At 28.1% G+C, this 19,319-nt stretch overlaps 3 protein-coding genes across 7 annotated transcripts; 1 reads left to right on the top strand and 2 right to left on the bottom strand.

The window, feature by feature from the left end:
• Positions 1-247: 247 nt before the first annotated feature.
• On the bottom strand, positions 248-7,358 carry LOC126918523 (GRIP and coiled-coil domain-containing protein 1). Its single transcript, XM_050726527.1, has 10 exons — positions 7,020-7,358; positions 6,373-6,572; positions 6,177-6,289; positions 5,925-6,089; positions 5,685-5,830; positions 5,369-5,603; positions 4,976-5,285; positions 4,601-4,902; positions 4,047-4,504; positions 248-3,967 (listed from the first exon to the last, which is right to left on the bottom strand). The coding sequence occupies exons 2-10, from the start codon at positions 6,425-6,427 to the stop codon at positions 3,802-3,804; spliced, it is 1,950 nt and encodes a 649-aa protein (XP_050582484.1). The 5' UTR covers positions 6,428-6,572; positions 7,020-7,358; the 3' UTR covers positions 248-3,801.
• Positions 7,359-7,622: 264 nt separating this feature from the next.
• Positions 7,623-8,939, bottom strand: LOC126918540 (D-aminoacyl-tRNA deacylase 1). The gene is made up of 4 exons (XM_050726556.1): positions 8,752-8,939; positions 8,295-8,385; positions 7,972-8,207; positions 7,623-7,816 (listed from the first exon to the last, which is right to left on the bottom strand). Exons 1-4 carry the CDS (start codon positions 8,792-8,794, stop codon positions 7,701-7,703), a joined length of 486 nt encoding a protein of 161 aa, XP_050582513.1. The 5' UTR covers positions 8,795-8,939; the 3' UTR covers positions 7,623-7,700.
• On the top strand, positions 8,940-18,975 carry LOC126918517 (centrosomal protein of 152 kDa-like). Of its 5 annotated transcripts, none has more exons than XM_050726500.1 (13): positions 8,940-9,395; positions 9,539-10,409; positions 10,478-10,566; positions 10,658-10,858; positions 11,157-11,192; positions 11,401-11,640; positions 11,766-11,938; positions 12,030-12,491; positions 12,588-12,910; positions 13,012-13,115; positions 13,180-14,493; positions 14,587-14,779; positions 18,687-18,975. In XM_050726500.1, the coding sequence occupies exons 1-13, from the start codon at positions 9,279-9,281 to the stop codon at positions 18,746-18,748; spliced, it is 4,185 nt and encodes a 1,394-aa protein (XP_050582457.1). In that variant the 5' UTR covers positions 8,940-9,278; the 3' UTR covers positions 18,749-18,975. The 5 variants fall into 5 exon arrangements, with proteins under 5 accessions (XP_050582457.1, XP_050582456.1, XP_050582458.1 ...); XM_050726499.1 differs by having other exon boundaries at positions 11,157-11,196; positions 11,405-11,640; XM_050726501.1 differs by lacking the exon at positions 11,157-11,192.
• Positions 18,976-19,319: the final 344 nt, after the last annotated feature.

Raw genomic sequence — 19,319 nt, 5'->3', positions numbered from 1 at the left:
AAAAAGATTTGTTTCCTTGCACGTAATCTAACAATGCCGCAGCAGCATTGATAGACTGTATTCTTACTCTCTTGCTTTTAAAGGCTTTGCATAAAAACGCGTTAACGACTAAGATTATAGTAGGGTTAAACATCGATAGAGAACATTTGATTTCTTACAGGATAGTACCGTCAAAAAGAGAGAAAAAGGAAAAGAAAAAAGGAAGAAGAAAGGAAGAAAAAGGGGAGAAGAAAAAGTGACTCATGCGTCAGATTTAGATTTAGATTTATTATTAACTTTAATACAAGTTGTAAGATAATGTATACCAATGCTATAATATTTATATTGTCACTATAAATATTATATAATAGGTATGATATTATTGTTGTATAAAAGAAAAAGAGATTAAAAAAGATGAAGGAAGAAAGAAAGAAAAGACACTTGCAGCTAATACAGGAAATAATCTGTCTAATACATTAGGATGAAATCCTTCATTAACACGAAAAAAGTTAAGAATTGGCTTTTTCCTTCTTCGAGTAAATTTGAACATTATAACGCGAAAGATATTTTTCGATCAAAGAAGACAGATACTGTTCCAACGTTTACACGGAAATATACACTTTTCTCGGGGAAATGTTATTTAAGGGCCTCTGTACATTACTATTGCTAACATCATCATATATGTAAAGAAAGAGTAAGCATATAAGAAAAAAAAAAAAAAGAAAGAAGAATCTTAGCAGGTTACCGATTACAAATTTTCAGAAAGCAGATAAATAAGATAAATAATTATTCGCAAGAAATATTCTTCACAAAATATATATATTAAAGAATCATATATATTATATACCGATGTCTAATTAATAATTAAAACTATCGAACAAGTGTTATTAAATAAAATGTTGTAATCTGTGTTGACAATCGCCGACATTCTGAGCCTGAAATACAACCATTAAACAGGTGTACATCGTCATGCCTTGAAGATACTTAAATAAAATGTTTTAGTCATGCATCACGAGATGATAAAAATAAAGAAAGGGAGGAAAGCGGTAAAAGTTGTGTATAAAAATTGTCAGACTGAAGTCCTGTGCAAAAATCGCTCATTCTCGGCAAGTAGACAGCCCGTGATTTGCATAAGTTTATGCGATCACAATGTCGAAGAATGTCATGAGAACGACGTTTAGCGAGAATTATTGTAAAATTGCAAACCGAATAATGGATATGATGCGGTGATCGTTTGATAATCGTTTGCCTGTATTTTATTAGTAACTCGAGATTGAAAGTTCGACAATGTTTAAACGATTGTAAACGAAGCGTGGATTTTTAATCTGTATATAGATGATATGATTTTTGCTCCGAGGACGTGTTATTACCGGTGAGAAGAAATGGATATATAAACTGAATTATACGTTGTTAGAGAATTATGTGGGAGAAATATTTAGCAGCTTTCAGATGTACAGATCTTCGATAAAAATGCGTACAATCACAAGTATATTAAAACTTATCAAAGACACTATCGATAAGTTGTGTTTAGTTCTTTTTTCAACGACAGATTAAACGCTAAATATATACATATATGCCAAACGTGTCGTCACGATTTAGTCATTCGTTTTGTATATAATGCACGTAACATAAATCTGGAGTATAAATAAATACGACGGAATATATACGTGATGCGTATTGAATTTTCTGTTACTAATTTCACAGGATAATTACACATCTAAAAGTAACAATAAGAGAATGTAAACGTCGCATTTAAAATTATTTCTTCGACAACGTAAGTTTGAGCATATAATGGCAATGTTATTAATCAATATACTGAAATGTACATCATACCTTGTACACATAAGTAAGTACTTGCATATGTCGACAAAATGTTCCGTTTTTCCCCCCTAAGTTGTTCACATTTGCTACATAATATATATATATTATGTAGCAAATATATATTATATATATATTAAATATATATTATATAATATATATATGTAAGATTTTAAGTAATATAAATGGATCGTAAATTTTATATTTTATTTCTTCCTGCATATACTTACAAAAAGTATGCATGAGAGTGCATACAATTGTATGACAATTTTATTTCAAATCGCTTTCCGTTTCAATATTAATGTTTTTTTACCGTCACCCTTACTATTAAAGAAACAATAGTGTCCTTTTGAAATAATAATATACGTTTGCTTAAAGTACAAGTTATAATTTATTTACATATCTCGATAAGAAATCTAAACATCTTTATACTATAAGAGTCCTACAACCCTTCTTCTAGTTGTATCATTTTATATATTTTTCAAATATCTTAAACTCATAGAACTAACGCGAGGAATGTCTTGCAATGATTTCACATCGTTTCTTATAATGCATAGATGGTTTAACATGGATCTCAGAAGATAATTATATATGTACATATACATACATATACAATATATATATATATATATATATATATATATATATATATATATATATATATATATATATATATATATATATATAATTGATAATCATTGGATAGGGTAATTATTTACAAAGGGGTATTACTGCCCACCGATTTCGATGACCTTGAGATATGTTGTCAAAATCATTATTCTGAACAACTTTATACATATTACCGTCGCTTAACCTTAGTTTCCAATATATTCAAAAAAAGCTTAAACTAATTTTAATTTTTACTTCACTCTGATGTAAGCGACCGCATCTTTATATAACTCCCCCTAAACTTAACTCGCTGATGATAATCATCCTTAATGTAAACAGAAAAGACAAATCGATGGGTCGTAACTTGGTGAAGACTAATATCCTCGCGTTGGCATGACTTAATTTTTATTTCGTTCAATTTTGTAAGTATATCGTAAATTCAACTATTGTTTATGTATATGTACTACCAAACGTGCTTTTCTGCATAACTCTAGAACTAAGAACATGCGTGATTATCACTAGGTTGCATGTGAAGCATATATATACAGGTACATACACATATTATATATATTATTAGTTATTACATATATATATATATATATATAAAACAAAAGTAAGAAAATTCTTCAACCAATCAAGAAAATTCTTAACCTATAGGTTTATTGTTATTGTTCATATCAAAATAAATAATTTACTTTATTTTTACGTTGAATTTATCATGCTTGTTTTATTTAACAATTATCGAAAAAAGAATGAAACTTCGAAATTTGCAACTTAAGCATTCATCATTTTGCCAATCTTCGACATAAATTATTTATTTCAGTACGTACGTTAAAGATAGGCCTATTGATTAAGAATCTTCTTTACTTTTTTGTTTTAGTCTATCGAAAGTTACAATCACCTACGTCAGTGAGATACGATCTCTAAATGCTCATTTATTGTGGGTAAGATAAAACCAAAAGGCAATTAATTAAAACTGTATACAAAATGATTATTTATGAGGAAGAAGTAACAAAGTAAACTACGAAAAAAAGTTGCAACGTTGGACTACATCTTCAACTTAAAGAATTCATAGGATAATACCCTCTTAAAAGTACATAGTGATAAAAATACTTTTGCGTATATCACCGAAACTGAGGCCGAGCGACGGTAACATGTATAGGGAAAAGCTATTCAGGATTATGTCCCCGATAATATATTTCAAGGTCACCGAAATCGGTTGGAAATGCCCTTTCTTAAATAATTACAGATAATAGATTTAACTTTTACTTATGAACACATTATTAGTATAATGTACTCAAATATCATTTGAGATAGCACCGAAAATATAACAAAATAAATAAATTTTATGATTAGATCAGCTACTAATCTTTTTATACATTTCCATAATATAAATTAATGTTTTACCTTATTTAATTCTTCCGCAGTAAAACGCAATACTGTAGAAATAGCGTTTAGCATATGACGTTTACTAGAAACATCGCTTGTAGTTAAATAATTTATAAAAACATTTTTCAAATATTCAAGATTTGCACCTTCCCTAGACTTGCAAGCTTCGAGCCTAAAAATCGAATAATATAATCAAATGTAAACGTATCTTTCTTCCAATTTTTTAATACATGCATCACTTTGAAATTTACCTCGCAATCTGAGCTTGCAAAGTTTTTATATTTTCTTTCTGTTTCTCCTTTATATATATGACTTCTCTTTGTTTTTCCCGTAATGTTGCTTCTAACTCTAAAACTTTTTTTCTAGATGCTGATACTTGCACCTCTTTTCTTGCCAACTCTTGACTGTAATGCAATATTGGAGGACTGTCATTTGTTAATAATCCTGTTACTAAATCGGTAATAGGCTCTGTTCCATTTTCACATTTTGATGCATTTAGCTTCCTTTCTTCGGTATTTTCCTTTTTGGGTAATAATGCGTGAAAAGATGTTTTTAAAGTTAAAATTTCTTTATCCTTTTCTTCGATGAGAGCCATCGATCGTTCTCGTTGACGTAATAATTGTTGCTCTAACGTAGATATTTTATTACGAAATTCATTGTCCTTTTGTAATAACAAATGTCTCAATTTTCCATGTTCTTCTTGAGATGACTGTAAAAATAACCAATTGTTGTTTATACCACAGTTATTTTAAATATAGTTGATTTAATTTGTCAGCGAGTGATCAAAGAAAAGAAAAAAATTTGCCTTTTCCTGATGCTCCAATTTTAACTTCAATTCCCTTTCCTTATTCACAATTTCGTTATTTAAAACACGTATTCGTTCTTCTAGATTATTATTATGTGCTTTTAAAATATGTAATTGCGTTTTGCTATTTTTATCATAAGATGATGCAATATTTTGACTCTGAATATTATACGATATGTTTCCAACATTACTATACTTCATTTGCTGTTTATAATCTTCGAATTCTTGTAACAAAGTTTCATACTTTTCTTTATAATCAATAACTTGTTGTTTATCATATAAATCTAAGCTATGTAATAATGCTGAAAACCAAATTTGCTAATAATTATACAATGTATTATTCATATAAGAGAAAAGTATTTTTAATTAACTAACATTTAACATGTGCTGATTCGCTTTTTTTATTATCTAAATCTAACAATTTGGTATACAGGTTTTTTATTCTAGAAATGATCTCTTCAGGTTCGTTATTTAATGTAATATACTCATGTTCAGAGTCTTGTAAATTAATTAGTTGGTCTTTCAGTTTCTGTATGGCTTGTTGATCTTGCTGTCTGAGCCTATCATATCCTCCAACAATTTCTGAAAGTTCAGCTAGTCTTGCTTCTAGACCAGCTACTCTTGCTTCATGAGTCATTGCTAATGCTCTAGCTTGCTGTTCTGCAGCAGCAGCTCTTTTTTGTTCCTGCAAAGTTAATTAGCTATTCTCATGCCTACAGTAGACAAAACAATCTCATACAAATAGATATATATTTTTTTTTAAATTACTTCATGTATTGCATTTAAATGTTGTTTCTTCATTAGAGCCATTTCAGATTGGAGTGATAGTAGAATCGGGGGTGTTTCTTTAGCTGCTTCTTCTGCTTGTTTAAGCTTATTTCTAGCTATTTCTAATTCAGCTTCAAGTATTTTACATTGTGTCTTATGTGCAAACTGACTTTTTACTTGTGCTTCAAGTTGTTCTTTGTTTCGTCGTTCTTCATGTAATAATTTTTGCAGTTCTCTAAAAAAGAAAGAAAAATTTTAACAAAATTTCACATAAAACTACAAATTCTACGTGTATTTTTCATATCTTACTACATACTTTATCATTTTTGCATGATCAGCTTGCTCTCTTTCCCTCTCGTGACGTTCCATAATTAATTTACATTTCACATGCTCGATTTCAGAGTAATTCGTAGTTTGCACTTTGTTTAATTTTTCTTTCAAATCCTTGATTATTTTTTCACACTAAATATTTTATATTTAACAAAAAGAATATAAATGAATATATATTGATATGAATATAAATATGTATACATATACACATATAGTGTAAACTCACTTCGTCTCGTTCGTTCCTCAATTGCTTCTTATCCTGTTGAAAACTTGCTTCCATTTTAGATTTTTCTGCCGAAAGAGTAGCTAAAGAATTCATCAACGTATCTAGCCGATTTTTTAATTTTCCTACTGTTTCTGTATACGCGATATCCGTTTGAACTTCGCGCGACTGAAAAATGAATACATACATTTATTTAAAAATAATCGCTATACGATTATTGGTAGCAATCATATTAGAACTTTTATATTATTATACTTGTCGCGAATGAATTAATTCATCATTTCCAGTATTTGTAGTATCAGATTTTTGAGACTGCACATTCTTTGTATTTCCCACCTCTTTTGTTTGCGAAGAAACGTCAGATTTATCTAAAATATAATTATCTATTATTATTGAATCGCTAATAATATTTTTAAAAATTCATAATTTAATAATGATATTAGATATGTACCTTTCTCATTTTCTACAATTATTGACTTTTTATCCATTTTTTCCTCGTTCTCCATTGTGTCTCAATAGATTAATAAATTAATAATTAAATATTTCAGTTTAAACGAGTATAGTAAACAAAGTTAATATTCCGAATCTTTTAAACGATCTTTTATTCTGGATGATACATACGTTTACACCTTTATACGATAACATTTAACGCTGAAATAAAAACGGTTGTTATAGGTTTATTATAAAATAAAAACCTATAGTAATTTTTATATATGTAGATATAACAATATAAGTAATTTTTATGTATGAGTTAATGTATTATCTACAATAATAAATATTTTCAATATAATAAAAACTCTGGAAAAAAGATTGTAATTACATATTTGATGCCACGTTCAAAACATTTAAATGTGACATAAAAATTAAAAATGTTAATGTAATGCAAAATGATACCCGTATAGAAATTCCGTATATGATAATACACATGTACATCCATTTATTTCTAATTTCTCATATTTGTACATACTGACTGAATTACATACTACATAAAGCTATTATCTTAATTACATAGAAATGTGCGTAAGTTTATTATTATAATACAATATTTGAAAATCACTTTCTTTATCTTAACATAAGGTACCTCGCTTTGTCACTTACCCTGATGATATCAAAATCTTTTCTAGACATACTATTTGTTTTTCTTACAACGATGTATCCGACTATTTTTAACGTCAAGCGTTTTCAAAATCGTCAAATCGAAGAAACGATCTTCTAACAATATATGAAATCCTATATGACGAATAACATTTATGATACATATTATAAACAATATTTGTAACAGTATTTCGCTTAAAGACAAATTATCTGTACATCTCTTCAGCTGATTCTATCTATATTATATTTGTTAATATGACGACAATGTGCATTATATAAATTTGTAAAGATTTTACCTATCAAAATTATATAAAAACTCAAATAATTAAAGTAAACAAATATATATATATATATATATATATATATATATATATTTGCAATGTGTACATCAGACAACATTTTTAAAAGAATTATTAGTATTGTATTTATATCACCATATTAAAAATTACATTTATAAAATTATATAGAAATTAATTGGGTTCAAATTATATCACTCAAGAACAATGTTTATTAAATATAGAAGGGGACTGAATTTATCATAGAAACTGTTAAACGATAGAGAAACATATCTATATATAAATAGAGGGAAAAAATTAGAAAAATATATAAAGCTATGTATTTAATAACATTTATTGTATGTTTAATTAATATTCATATATTTTCATTTTGATTTTCCATCAATATTCATTGTGTATCATTACATTGGTTTGATTCGTTAAGTTTAAGTGGAGATTCTATTTCTAATGTTACAGGTCCACTGTTTTTTATATTAACTTCCATCATTGCTCCAAATTTACCATCTGTAGAAAGTATTTAACAGAATGAATATATTACTTTCCTGAACAAACATCTAATAACGATTTGATAGAGGTTCATTTTATTTTCATTCTATTCAAATGCAATAAACAACATATTTTCATATGAAGTTAATAGCTTATGGTTATTGATTATTTACCTTTAATTAATTCTGGTTTATAATTTTTACCAAGTTCAATAAGAAAATTATTATAAAATGATTCAGCTGCTTGGGCAGGCATGGCTTTATGAAAATCTAATCTATTTCCTTTCAGGGTATGGTACAATGTAAACTGACTAATACATAATATTTCATATTCTTTATCCATAACATTTTTACTCCATTTTTTATTATTATCATCATCAAACATTTTAATATTCAATATTCTTTTTACTCTAAGAAAAATAAGATTTTATTTTATATTTTACATTGAGCTAGATTATTTTGTTCAAAATATGTATTATAATAATATTATATATTACATATATTTCATGTCTTCTATTGTGTCATCTCTTTTTATACCAATTAAAATGCAGAGACCATTTCCAATGCTATTAATAATTTCACCATTAACTGAAAAATTATTTTATGATAGTATCAATAGAGAATAAATTGAGTATATATAATGATAATAGCAAAAAACGTTTTATACGTTCTAATGAAATTAAATTGAAATAAATGTCAATGACTTTATATTCTATAGAAAATTATACTGTTCAATACATCTTACATGTATTATTATGTACATATGTATCTCATGAATTAGAAAGGAGAAACTGTGTTCTGACCATGTTTTATTCAATTTAATACAATATATAATACATATATAATTTTTATTTTATAGTCATATGGTAACATTTAACATTTCTTTTTGATTTTTGTTTCTTAAAAGACGACAAGTTAGTTATTACAACAAAACATATATAACCTAATCATTACCTGAAACACTAGCTTTTGTCACACGTTGTATTACTGCTTTCATGTTCAAAGTTGAGACTAACGTTATTTTTTACACCGTTGAAATTATTGTTATTAGTACTAATATACATATATCCACGTAAATCCTTTACAGTTAAATATTTCTTGAAGGAAATACGCTACTATCATCGCTAGTAATGCTCTATGAATGAACCAATAGAAAAGCAGAGATAATCAGAAAGCTTACTTCCGCATATAGACTTCCTGTAATGCATTTTGACTTTTCAAAGATTGTTTACAAGCAAATTGCAGAGCGTATAATCATTCCAAAAATTTAATAATCTCGGAGTTGTTTGTCGTGGACTTATTGAGATTAGTAAAAATGAGCTTTTTAAGACTTTGTAATGTATTGTTAAACCTGGGATTATAGTTCAAACTAATTTTCTGTGACCCACTTGTTGCGTTTAGGTTATGGTGTTATAAACAAAAATATGTTGGCTATAAATGTTTGGTTTTTATGATAAATTCGTGTATGCCAGACGATAGGAATGGAGGGTCCAGGTCTGAGCTTATTTTTAGGTTCAGAAAATATCCAACTAAATACAAATATACAAGACTTAGAAGAAGATGAAGAACAAGAAGATGCTAAGCAACGTAATAAAGAGGTACATCTTCCTTTACTTTATTCCTTCCTTTATTTTAACTTTCCAATTTTATTGCTTGATTTGCAGTTTAATTGAAAAGTTCCATCCAAAATGGTTTATTCTTCAATGATTGTAATTTTAATAGATAACGTTTAATGTTATAGATCAAGGATCTCTTGGACAATGCATTTGATGATTTAGATGATGAATCTGACACTAGTTCTATTAATGACAGCCATTATCAAGACAGTACTAAAGGATCAGAAGTTACTAATACTATGTTAAATTCTCCTCAAAGAATTATATCATCCAAAGATCAAACTGTATCTCAATTACAGAAAGAATTTGGTATTTATGATCATGTCAAAAATTCAAATAACTATGATAGTACTATAATAAATCATAGGTCGGAGATAGAAATCGCTCCTTCAATCTCCAATATACAAAGAGACTTTGATGTATATGATCAAACTGATACTCCATATTCTAAAAATAATAAGGATAATGATATGCATAATATTATTGCTGAAACACCTTATGAACTAACAAGATTACCAAACTCTGGATTTCCTAAAGATTTAAGAACACAAGTTGAGGAAGATTATACATTTAATGAAAATTATTCGTATAATTATCATACACCAGCTAATCATTATGATGCTCAAGGTAAAAATTATTCAAATAATGGTTATATCGATGGATATGACAATAATGTACAATGTAAGCAAATTCATGAGTTTGGAGGTGGTGACAATGTTACATCTGATCATATAAATCATTGTTACAAAACAAGTCCAAATGGCAGACCAACAGATGATGGTGTAGCTTATAAAATGGCCGAGTATGATAGTAAGGAACAATTAGAAGTTTTATATACAGTGCGAATGAAAGAAGTTAAGCGATTAACAGAAGAATTGCAACAAGTTCGGTTGGAAAAAGAAGAAGAGAAGAATCAGCTTAGTAGGAAAATAACACTTTTACAGGCTGATATTGAAAGATCAAACATATCTAGAAATCAAACGCAACATGCTTTGGGTAAGATTTAATAAAACATGTTCATAAAATATTATCTAGATAAAGGATTATAAAAGTGTTTCTTGCAGTTGATGCAAAGGCTGAGATTGCTGATCTTCATAATCAAATAACATCAATGAACGAGAAAAATGCAGTTTTAGAGAAAACTAATCAAAATGTAAGACTTCCCTGTACTATTTACAATGGTTTTATCATTACAATAGCATTAAATGCATTAATTACCTAATTATAAAAATTACAAAATTTAGATGACAGAAGAATTAAATGTCGCAAGAGATTCTGTAATAGAATTACAACAAAAAATAACTGTATTAGAAAGAGTACAAGCATTACAAGCAAATGATAAAACACATGAAAAATTTTTGAAACAAGCGCAAGAGAAACATGCTGTTGAAATGAAGAATATGCAAATTCAAATAGATGTTCTTACTGACAAACTTAATGCAAAGGTATTTCTAGTATTACATTATGTATTACATTTTGCTCATATTTATTTATAACTTAATGTATATTGATAGATAATTAGATTTTAGTGTATATCTTTTTATTATAAATTATTATAATAAAGACACGCTAAAATATTGTTATTTGTTAATATTCATTAAGTTACAAATATAATAATAATAACGATTATGGTGGTGGTGGTGATGGTGATGATGGTGATGGCGATGATGATGATGATGATAATGATGATGGTGATGATGATGATGATGATAATAATAATAATAAAAAATATTTGTGTCATAGCTGTTCAATATGGATTCCAACAATCATTGTATTTGGGCAAGTTGTTGATATTGTATTTTTTGAGAATTATAATGCTCTTGTAAAGAACATATTGCATAATTATATAAGTTTCTTGGTTTTCATATATGTACTTATTTTCTTTGCATGAGAGTACTATTAAAAAGTCATATTTATACCAGAAGAATTATATTTTAACTCATTAAATTATCGTAATTTCATGTTTGATTTTCTTGAATTTTAATAGGAAGCATCTTATGTCGCTTTGGAAAATAAATTAGCTGATGTAAGAAGGGCAAATGAAACATTAATGGTAGAGAAAGGAGATACAATGAATCGTTTAGCACAAGCATTAGAAGAAAGTCAGACGCAGTGTCGAAATCTTATGGCTACAAATAACGCTCAGCAAGTAATGCAGCTTCAAGCACAAATTAAAGTTTTAACACAAGAAAGAGAAGAAATGCAAAAAATGATTCAAGAATTACAGGTACTTAAAGTATTAATTTACATTTAAGGAACAGCTTCAATCCGCTATATATCCTAAAATACGTTTAAAAAATATGCAAGATTTATATTAAAAATAATAATGTATTTATATATATATATATATAGAATAAATTAGAGATAGCAAAAAATGATGCTGCACAGTATGATTCATTGTTAGCTACAACATTAGAAGAAGAATCTGATTCTATTAGACAAATGAAATTAGGCGATTTTCATAATAAATCAAAATCAAAACCCTATGATGATATCACAAGTAAATTAAGGGGAGAATTGCAAAGGTAATTCATTTTAATTAAAAGTAATTTTATATTGCATGAAATTATTATGTGGTAGAATATTAATTTTATTGTTATCTTGTTATCTTTGTAGATGTTTAGCTGGACAAGCTGTCAAAAGGAAAGAAATAACTCGATTAGAAAATACTTTATCACAAAAAGAAAAAGAAATTGATAAAGCTTTAACTGCAGCAGATACATGTCGACAAGAAGCATCTCGATACGCTAAACGTGTTAATGAATTAGAACAAGAATTGAAATCTGTACTTACGAATGAAGCTTTGAAAGCAAATGCTCAAATACAGAAGTTGTCCAATCATCTCAGTGATGTAAAAAAACAATGCGAATCATTGAGAGAAGAAAAAACAAAATTAGAACAGAAATTAAAAGAAACATTAGCAATTAATGAAGAAACACTTATAAAATTACATCAAGAAAACATAAATCAGCAAGAAAAAGACACCATTAATGAGTACAATAAAGAATATTTAGAAATACATGCTAAAGCTGTAGAACGAGTTAGACAAGAAGCACGAGTTGAAGTAGTGCAATTATCGTAAGTATCAACATTGTTTCAGTTATTCTAAATATATCTTTTGCTTGTTAATATCATAACGTTTAAAATGGATGAGATAAATGTTTTAACTTACAGTGTGCAATTGGAACAAACGCAAAAAGAGTTGGATCGCGTTAAAGAATTGTATATAGATATCTGTAGTACAAAAGAACAATTAATAAGTGAACACAAATCTGAAATCAAAATGTTAAGAGAAAAATATACTAGCTTAGAAGAACGTGAAATAGATATAGAAAAATACCAATATGATTTAAGGGCACAAGTAAAGATAGCAGAAAAATTAACGGAAGAGTGCGACATGTACAGAAATAAAGTAATTGAATTAGAAAAAGATCTAAATTGTGAAAGGAAGAAGAAAGATGAATACACAAACAAAATTCACCAAGAAATTGAAAAAGGTAATATTGATATCGTTTAAAACAATAAAATTTGGATGTCTTTTATTCTTTCATATATTTAAAAATTTTACTAAGACCTATCATAAATTTAATATTTACAGCTAAAGAAGAAGCTTTAAATGAATTACGCAATGCCCACCCTAACCAAGAAATAAGTGTTCACTTGCCAGATCATTGTTCCGAACATTTAGAAAAAATAAATCAGGTATATATATCTTGTTTATTATTGTTTGTCTGCTATATATAAATTCATCAAACTTAATTTATAGTTGGAAGAAGATTGTAAACGTTTAGAAGATAAACTACATGCTGCAGTTAAAGAACATAAAAAAGTATTGGAATATCAATCTGCCTTAGATGATGCTAAATTAAAGACAGCACAGATGGAAATATCTCAAGAATCTTGGAAAAAGAAATATGAAAATGCAATTAGTGAAAGGAATAATCTTATTACTAAAATTTCTAAACTTGATTCTGAATTATCAAGTATCAAGCGAAATTCAAAGATTGAAGACTCTGATGATGTAAAATTAAAAGTACCTCAGTATCAAATAGAAAATGAAGATTTAAAAAATAAATGTGACAGTTTAATTAGTGAAACAAGCATTTATAAAGATAAAATCGCGCAGTTAGAAGTAGAATTATCAGAAACGAAAAATCTAATTGGAAATTTCGAGGGCAGGTTAAAAAAAAATAGTGAAATATCATCAAATTCAAAATGTGTATTGGAAAAAGAACTTTCTCACTACAAAGATTTGGCGACACAATTAAGTATTAAGATAAATCATCTGAAGGCTGGAAGAAAAAGTAATCATGTTATGGAGCAAAGAATCAAACAACTAGAAACAGATTTACAAGGAAAGGAAGAGGAACTAGAAAGATTAAAAGACTTTGACAAAATAAAAATGGAAAGAGATCAATTTGTTTTAAAGTTAAAAAATCAAGCTAAACAATTTGAACAATACGTTAAGCATCAAAAGCAAGTATTTCCTGAATTAAATTTATCACCAGGTAGTTCAAGTGATGGCACAGATTTTCTAAAAATAAGGGAAGTTATGGTAAAAGAGTTACGCGAAGAGATGGAACAGAAGGTACATGAAGAACTTAAACGTATAGAGGAACATGATCGAAAAAAAAGGAATGAGTTAGAAGAAACATATAAAGCAGTTTTAATACAGTTTTCAAAATTAAAAAATATATGTCACGAAAAGACGCAGGAAGTAGAAAATTTAAAAGTGGCGAAGGAACGATTTAGTCAAATGATTGAAACTTGTTATAAGGAATTGGTAGCAAAACAGTTGGAAATCGAAAAGTTGCAAGAAGAATTAAAACAAAAAGAAAGTGATGTGGATGAAGAGAGAAATCTAATGGCTAAAGTTATGACTAAATGGGTTAGAGAAATTTGGGAAGTAAAAGATAAAGAAGTTGAAATGAATGAAAAATTACAGCAGTTACAGGAAAGTGAAGAAAATTTGAAAACAGAGATAAAAACGTTAAAAGAAAGAGAAAAAGAAATGAAAAGTAATATCGATACGTTAAAAATGAAATATCAGTCGGCAAAAAAGATTGCGAACAACTACAAGGTAATTTTGTAATAGAAAAGTAAATCATATCTATTTTACCCATTTTATTAATTTTCTTCTATCTTACGAATTTAATATTTAAAAATTTTTCAGGAGTATGCAGTGAATCAAGAGAAATTTTCATTAAGTGAAGGTAAACGTATAGAAGAAGGATACAAAAAAGCCATGAATCAACTACAACAAAAGCTTGATGCAATAGTTAGTACTCAAGAAGAAAAACTTAAAGAAATTGAATGTCAGTATACTGAAAGAATAGAACAAATGCGACTTACACAGAAGTACAAAAGTAAATGTTGAAGTATATATTAATATTTAGTTTAAAAAAAAATATATATATATATTATATATTATATTTAATATATATATATATTAATATTTTAGTATGCAATATAGTTTAAAGGAAAAAAGTAGTTAGAAGAGGCTAGATATTTTTTAATTTAAAGCACTTTATTGTACAACACTCTATTAGGAGATTTTTGTGTTAGGGACCAATCACTTAAAAGTGGCAGATGTATATTGATAGAATTAGCAATACTTATTTACTGTACCTTATTTTAAGGAATAGTAACATAATTACAAACAGTAATGTCATCTAAACGATAATACTAAAGTACAATTTCCAGTTAATTAATAGAGAATACTAATTATAATTACTGAAATTTACTACTAAAATTTATATATTAATCGTCGGAGAATGTGAATTTGTAAAAAGTGAAGAGAATCATTTTTACATTCATTAATATTATTTCGTAATTTTATAAATTGTCTATATTTAAACCATAAACAAGTAAGTCCTCCTCTCTGTATAAATGAGACGCTCAGTCACATGTTCTTATTAAACATATGACATAATATCATAATGCAAGACTGGAATATATAGATCTTTTTCCTTAGTAAAATAAACATAAATTCATTGTAATTGAAAATATCAAAGTATACCTTTGAGTATTAAACAATTGTTTACGATTTATATGTATATCCTAAAAGGGATTAAAGATATTAATATTAAGATTGTACAAAATAGACAATGAATGACATTATTCACGTTAAATTCTAAATTAAAAATTCACGTTATAAATAAAAATTTTACGTTTATGTTTGATATGCAAAGTCGAATTATTAAATGTAACCGATATGTTGTACATTGAAATTGAATATTCATCTGGCATTTAGGACATTGCCTCAAAGTTGATATTATTTAATTTTTGAACACATACGTATAAAATGTTTTGTACAAACTAATACGTGTAAACATTTCTGTAAATGAATCACGAAGCCATAATTTTTTTCTAATCTTATAATTTATAAAATAAGATCAATTTAATGCGTGTAACATACTCTTAATTATCAAACCACAGACTGTTGTGATTAGTTTCCTTTATAAAATTTTTATACAGATTTTAAAAGTAATTATTAATAAGCGTTTTTTAATTCTTAAAAAAGAAAAATATATATTTCAGAAATTTTTATCACATCTTAAGTATGGTTTATGATATTTGTGCATTATATGCCGTACATTATAAACTATTAATTTTACCGGTGTCATTACTATCATGCTTTGATAATGATGATTCTCGATAATATAATTATTAAATCATCACTAAATAGAGAGTATTATTAATATTAGTTGTATTTTTGTATGTAGAATGAATTAATTTATTTTTTGTAATAAAGATTTTATGTCGATGTCTATTAATTATTCAATTTAAATTAAATGAAATCCTAAATATAATTATATTAACATAACTTATTACTAATAAGAATAGAGACCAGGATAATAAGAGCCATGAAGTTTGAAAACAAAACAGGGAGAGGTAACAGTTTAATGGAATAATGTTTGAAGGAGAAGAGGATAAAATCGGATGTTACATTAAATAGTAAGGAAGGAAGAGAATTATGTGGAAGATTAGATGGAGTCAGAAAGAAATGGAGCAGATGAGGAACGTAGAAAGGAAAATGGAGAAAAAGATTATAAGGGAAAGAGATAAGGAAGTGCACAGTTAAAAAGAGTACAACAGAATAAATAGAACAAGATATAACAGATGGTATAAGTTTACCACTTGTTTCTGTCTACTTAAGCTAAGTACTTAGAAAAAGAAGGATAAAGGGTGAGCTAATTGTTGGTCACAAGAACTGTTGGTTGAGGTGTGGGAATGTTGAAGTGAGCAACAGATTTTGGGAAAATAAAGAAAGAAGGAGGTACATTTTATATGAGAGAGACTTGGAGATCCTAAAGCACTGATCGAAAAACTATACAGGGATGTGAGGATTGGGGAAGGGGGCAGAACATGCAATATAGAAAAATTATTAAATGGAGAAGGGAAAAGAATCTCTGTGAACTGATTAAGAAAACTGGATAGGACAATAAAGAGGAAGGGAAGGACAAGAGAAGTGCTTAATCTGTAGTTTGTAGATCATAATAATATATTTTAAGATAGTTTAGATTAGCAGATCAAATAAGTAGGCTTAGGCAAAAGTTTAGATATAAGTAAAAAGATGTTTGATGCTCTCTCTGATGTTAGCAACAAGAATAGACATTAGGTTCCAAAATAACATCCAAAGGATAGGGGTATGTGCGGATACAAACTAGGAGTGTAAGGCCAGGAAGGTATGATATGGGATGGAAGGCTGTGTAATTTTATATGTTTTGTAAATCAAATCCCATTCTATGTCCCCTAGGAGTGAGAATTATATAATAAATAAAAAAATATAATTTATCATTATACTATAAATTTATACATATAGTGATTATAAATTTTTCTCAGTAAATATTTACAAACATAACTTAACTCTTATTTTTTCATTATGATTAACAAATAAAAAAATATGAAAATTAATTATATATACTTTCATATATATTTGTTACATGTTTATATATACAAACTGATACAAATGAAACAATATGAAATGAAATCTATATTATAGTCTTTTACATTAGCTACCAAAATTTCCAAATAAATTACAATCCTTAGTTTAACAATACCCGATGAGGAAATGTTAATTAATGTTATTGTAAAAAGTATATCAAGCGTCGCACTTGAAATTTTTTTTTGAAATATAAAGAATAAAATAGAAAGTCTCTCTCTCTCTCTCTCTCTCTCTCTCTCTTTCTATGGAAATTGTTTTAGAAGAAATTATTCAAATCATAAATTGTCTTTCGTTGATTTGGAGAAGTTTAATATCTTACAGCAGTAATTACCAGAAATTTATTCCTACTATTATTTATTATGCCTAGTAGTCCTTCCTTTTTGGGTTGGGACGGATTTTCGAATATTTACATCTTATACAGGATGTTCGGCTACAAGTGTAAAAAAATTTAAGAGATGATCCTTCATGCTAAAATTCTTGAAGACAATTCAAAATCGGCCGAAATATCCCTATGCGTGAACAAACCTAACAAACCTCTTTACTAAATCAGATCAAATAATGATCAGCTACCGTAAAGAGCTATGTGTCATTATTCCTTGCGCTCGTTTACCTGGTAGATATATCACGGCCAATATTTGTGGCCGCGATATATTATATTATAGGCTTCATCTATGGCCAAGATATAGATAGAAGATTGAGCGCTATCGTATGAAATATCTGAATTGGTAATTTTGTGAAGCTTAATTTCAATTTCATTTCCAGAGCGTTTATATATATACCGATACTTTTTTCTGTACCCATAAAAAGATTATTTAGCAATGTGTCGATGATAAATTTTATTAAAGAACGAATATCTCTAATTTTATGTATTAAATAGTATGACACGAAATTATAACGGTAGACAAAAATATAAACACATTTTAGAAACTTTGTAATAACTTAAACCAATTTAACGAAACATTTAATGAAAGCCTTTAAAAATCATTTCAAATGCAATTACAAAAAGTTTCAAAGAGTGTAAACTTATAATGTAAAAGATATTCAGGGTATTTAGACAGATAATTAAGCATTCAAATTAAGCCATGTAGGCATCTTCAACAGAAAGCAGCACAGCAGACTCTTTATACCTACCTGGAGTTATAAGTTTTATGGTACTTTTTAGCATTTTAATATGGTAATTTTTAAAGACTTTTGTAAGGCTTCTATGCTTATTTGATGATTTCTATTTAGAATAATACTGCAAATCAGCCTGTAAACTTTTATTTATCTGTTGGAAAACACCGTTCATGAGCAAATTTCAGTAATAATTATGTTTGTTTATTTAGGGGATCGACCAATTCGTGGCGTCGATTATCAAATCTTAACGGGAATTTATGATCCTCGTTGACGCCTTCCTTCATGATCGTGTAACGTAAATCACGTCAGAGACCAGGACACACACACACCGCGGGCAGGATGGTGTCACGATCGGCATACTTCGAACCCGATGGACCGATGATGGAGACACATGGCGGCCTTGGTGACAATGTATATCGCCGAAGTGCCTAAAGATTCATCTATGTCCTAACGGTCGTTCCACCAAATGTTCTAGAAGCGTAGCAACGGTCACGTACGCCTACCTGTACCTAGTGTACGCCTAGTGGGGATAATGAGGGAATGACAAACAAAGAAGGAACAGATGTCACCGAAAGTAAAAATATTGTGAGAGCCTCAGTCTCGAAAGGTCACGCCTAGAGCTCAGAAGTGTCTTATAAGTGTATAAACGAGGAAAAAATAAAGTTTTCTTCTTTCTTTTAAATTTCTTTTTATTTTACGTGACATTTTGGCGATCCTGCCAGGATCCATCAACTTCAAGAAGACGAAATTACGCATTTCGGGCTACGGTCAACTTTGAAGATTGAGGATCAGTGGACCACTGTAACAGAGCAGACACTTTCGACGTTTCGACAAAGGAACAC

The sequence above is a fragment of the Bombus affinis genome, chromosome 7, assembly GCF_024516045.1.
Source record: "Bombus affinis isolate iyBomAffi1 chromosome 7, iyBomAffi1.2, whole genome shotgun sequence".
In the NCBI taxonomy this organism is placed as follows: domain Eukaryota; kingdom Metazoa; phylum Arthropoda; class Insecta; order Hymenoptera; family Apidae; genus Bombus; species Bombus affinis.
The sequence above is the reverse complement of the archived record's forward strand: the minus strand, read 5'-3'. Positions and strand labels throughout refer to the sequence as shown.

Excerpts from the sequence above, each read along its gene's own strand:
- LOC126918523 (XM_050726527.1), bottom strand. The coding sequence starts at position 6,427 with ATGGAGAACGAGGAAAAAATGGATAAAAAGTCAATAATTGTAGAAAAT. Across the intron at positions 6,290-6,372 it reads AATTGTAGAAAATGAGAAAG|ATAAATCTGACGTTTCTTCG; the intron begins GTACATATCTAA and ends ATTATATTTTAG. Across the intron at positions 5,831-5,924 it reads TGAGGAACGAACGAGACGAA|TGTGAAAAAATAATCAAGGA; the intron begins GTGAGTTTACAC and ends TAAAATATTTAG.
- LOC126918517 (XM_050726500.1), top strand. The coding sequence starts at position 9,279 with ATGGAGGGTCCAGGTCTGAGCTTATTTTTAGGTTCAGAAAATATCCAA. Across the intron at positions 9,396-9,538 it reads CTAAGCAACGTAATAAAGAG|ATCAAGGATCTCTTGGACAA; the intron begins GTACATCTTCCT and ends TTAATGTTATAG. Across the intron at positions 10,859-11,156 it reads CTGACAAACTTAATGCAAAG|CTGTTCAATATGGATTCCAA; the intron begins GTATTTCTAGTA and ends TTTGTGTCATAG.
- LOC126918540 (XM_050726556.1), bottom strand. The coding sequence starts at position 8,794 with ATGAAAGCAGTAATACAACGTGTGACAAAAGCTAGTGTTTCAG. Across the intron at positions 8,208-8,294 it reads ATAGAAGACATGAAATATAT|AGTAAAAAGAATATTGAATA; the intron begins GTAATATATAAT and ends TATTTTTCTTAG. Across the intron at positions 7,817-7,971 it reads TAAACCAGAATTAATTAAAG|ATGGTAAATTTGGAGCAATG; the intron begins GTAAATAATCAA and ends TACTTTCTACAG.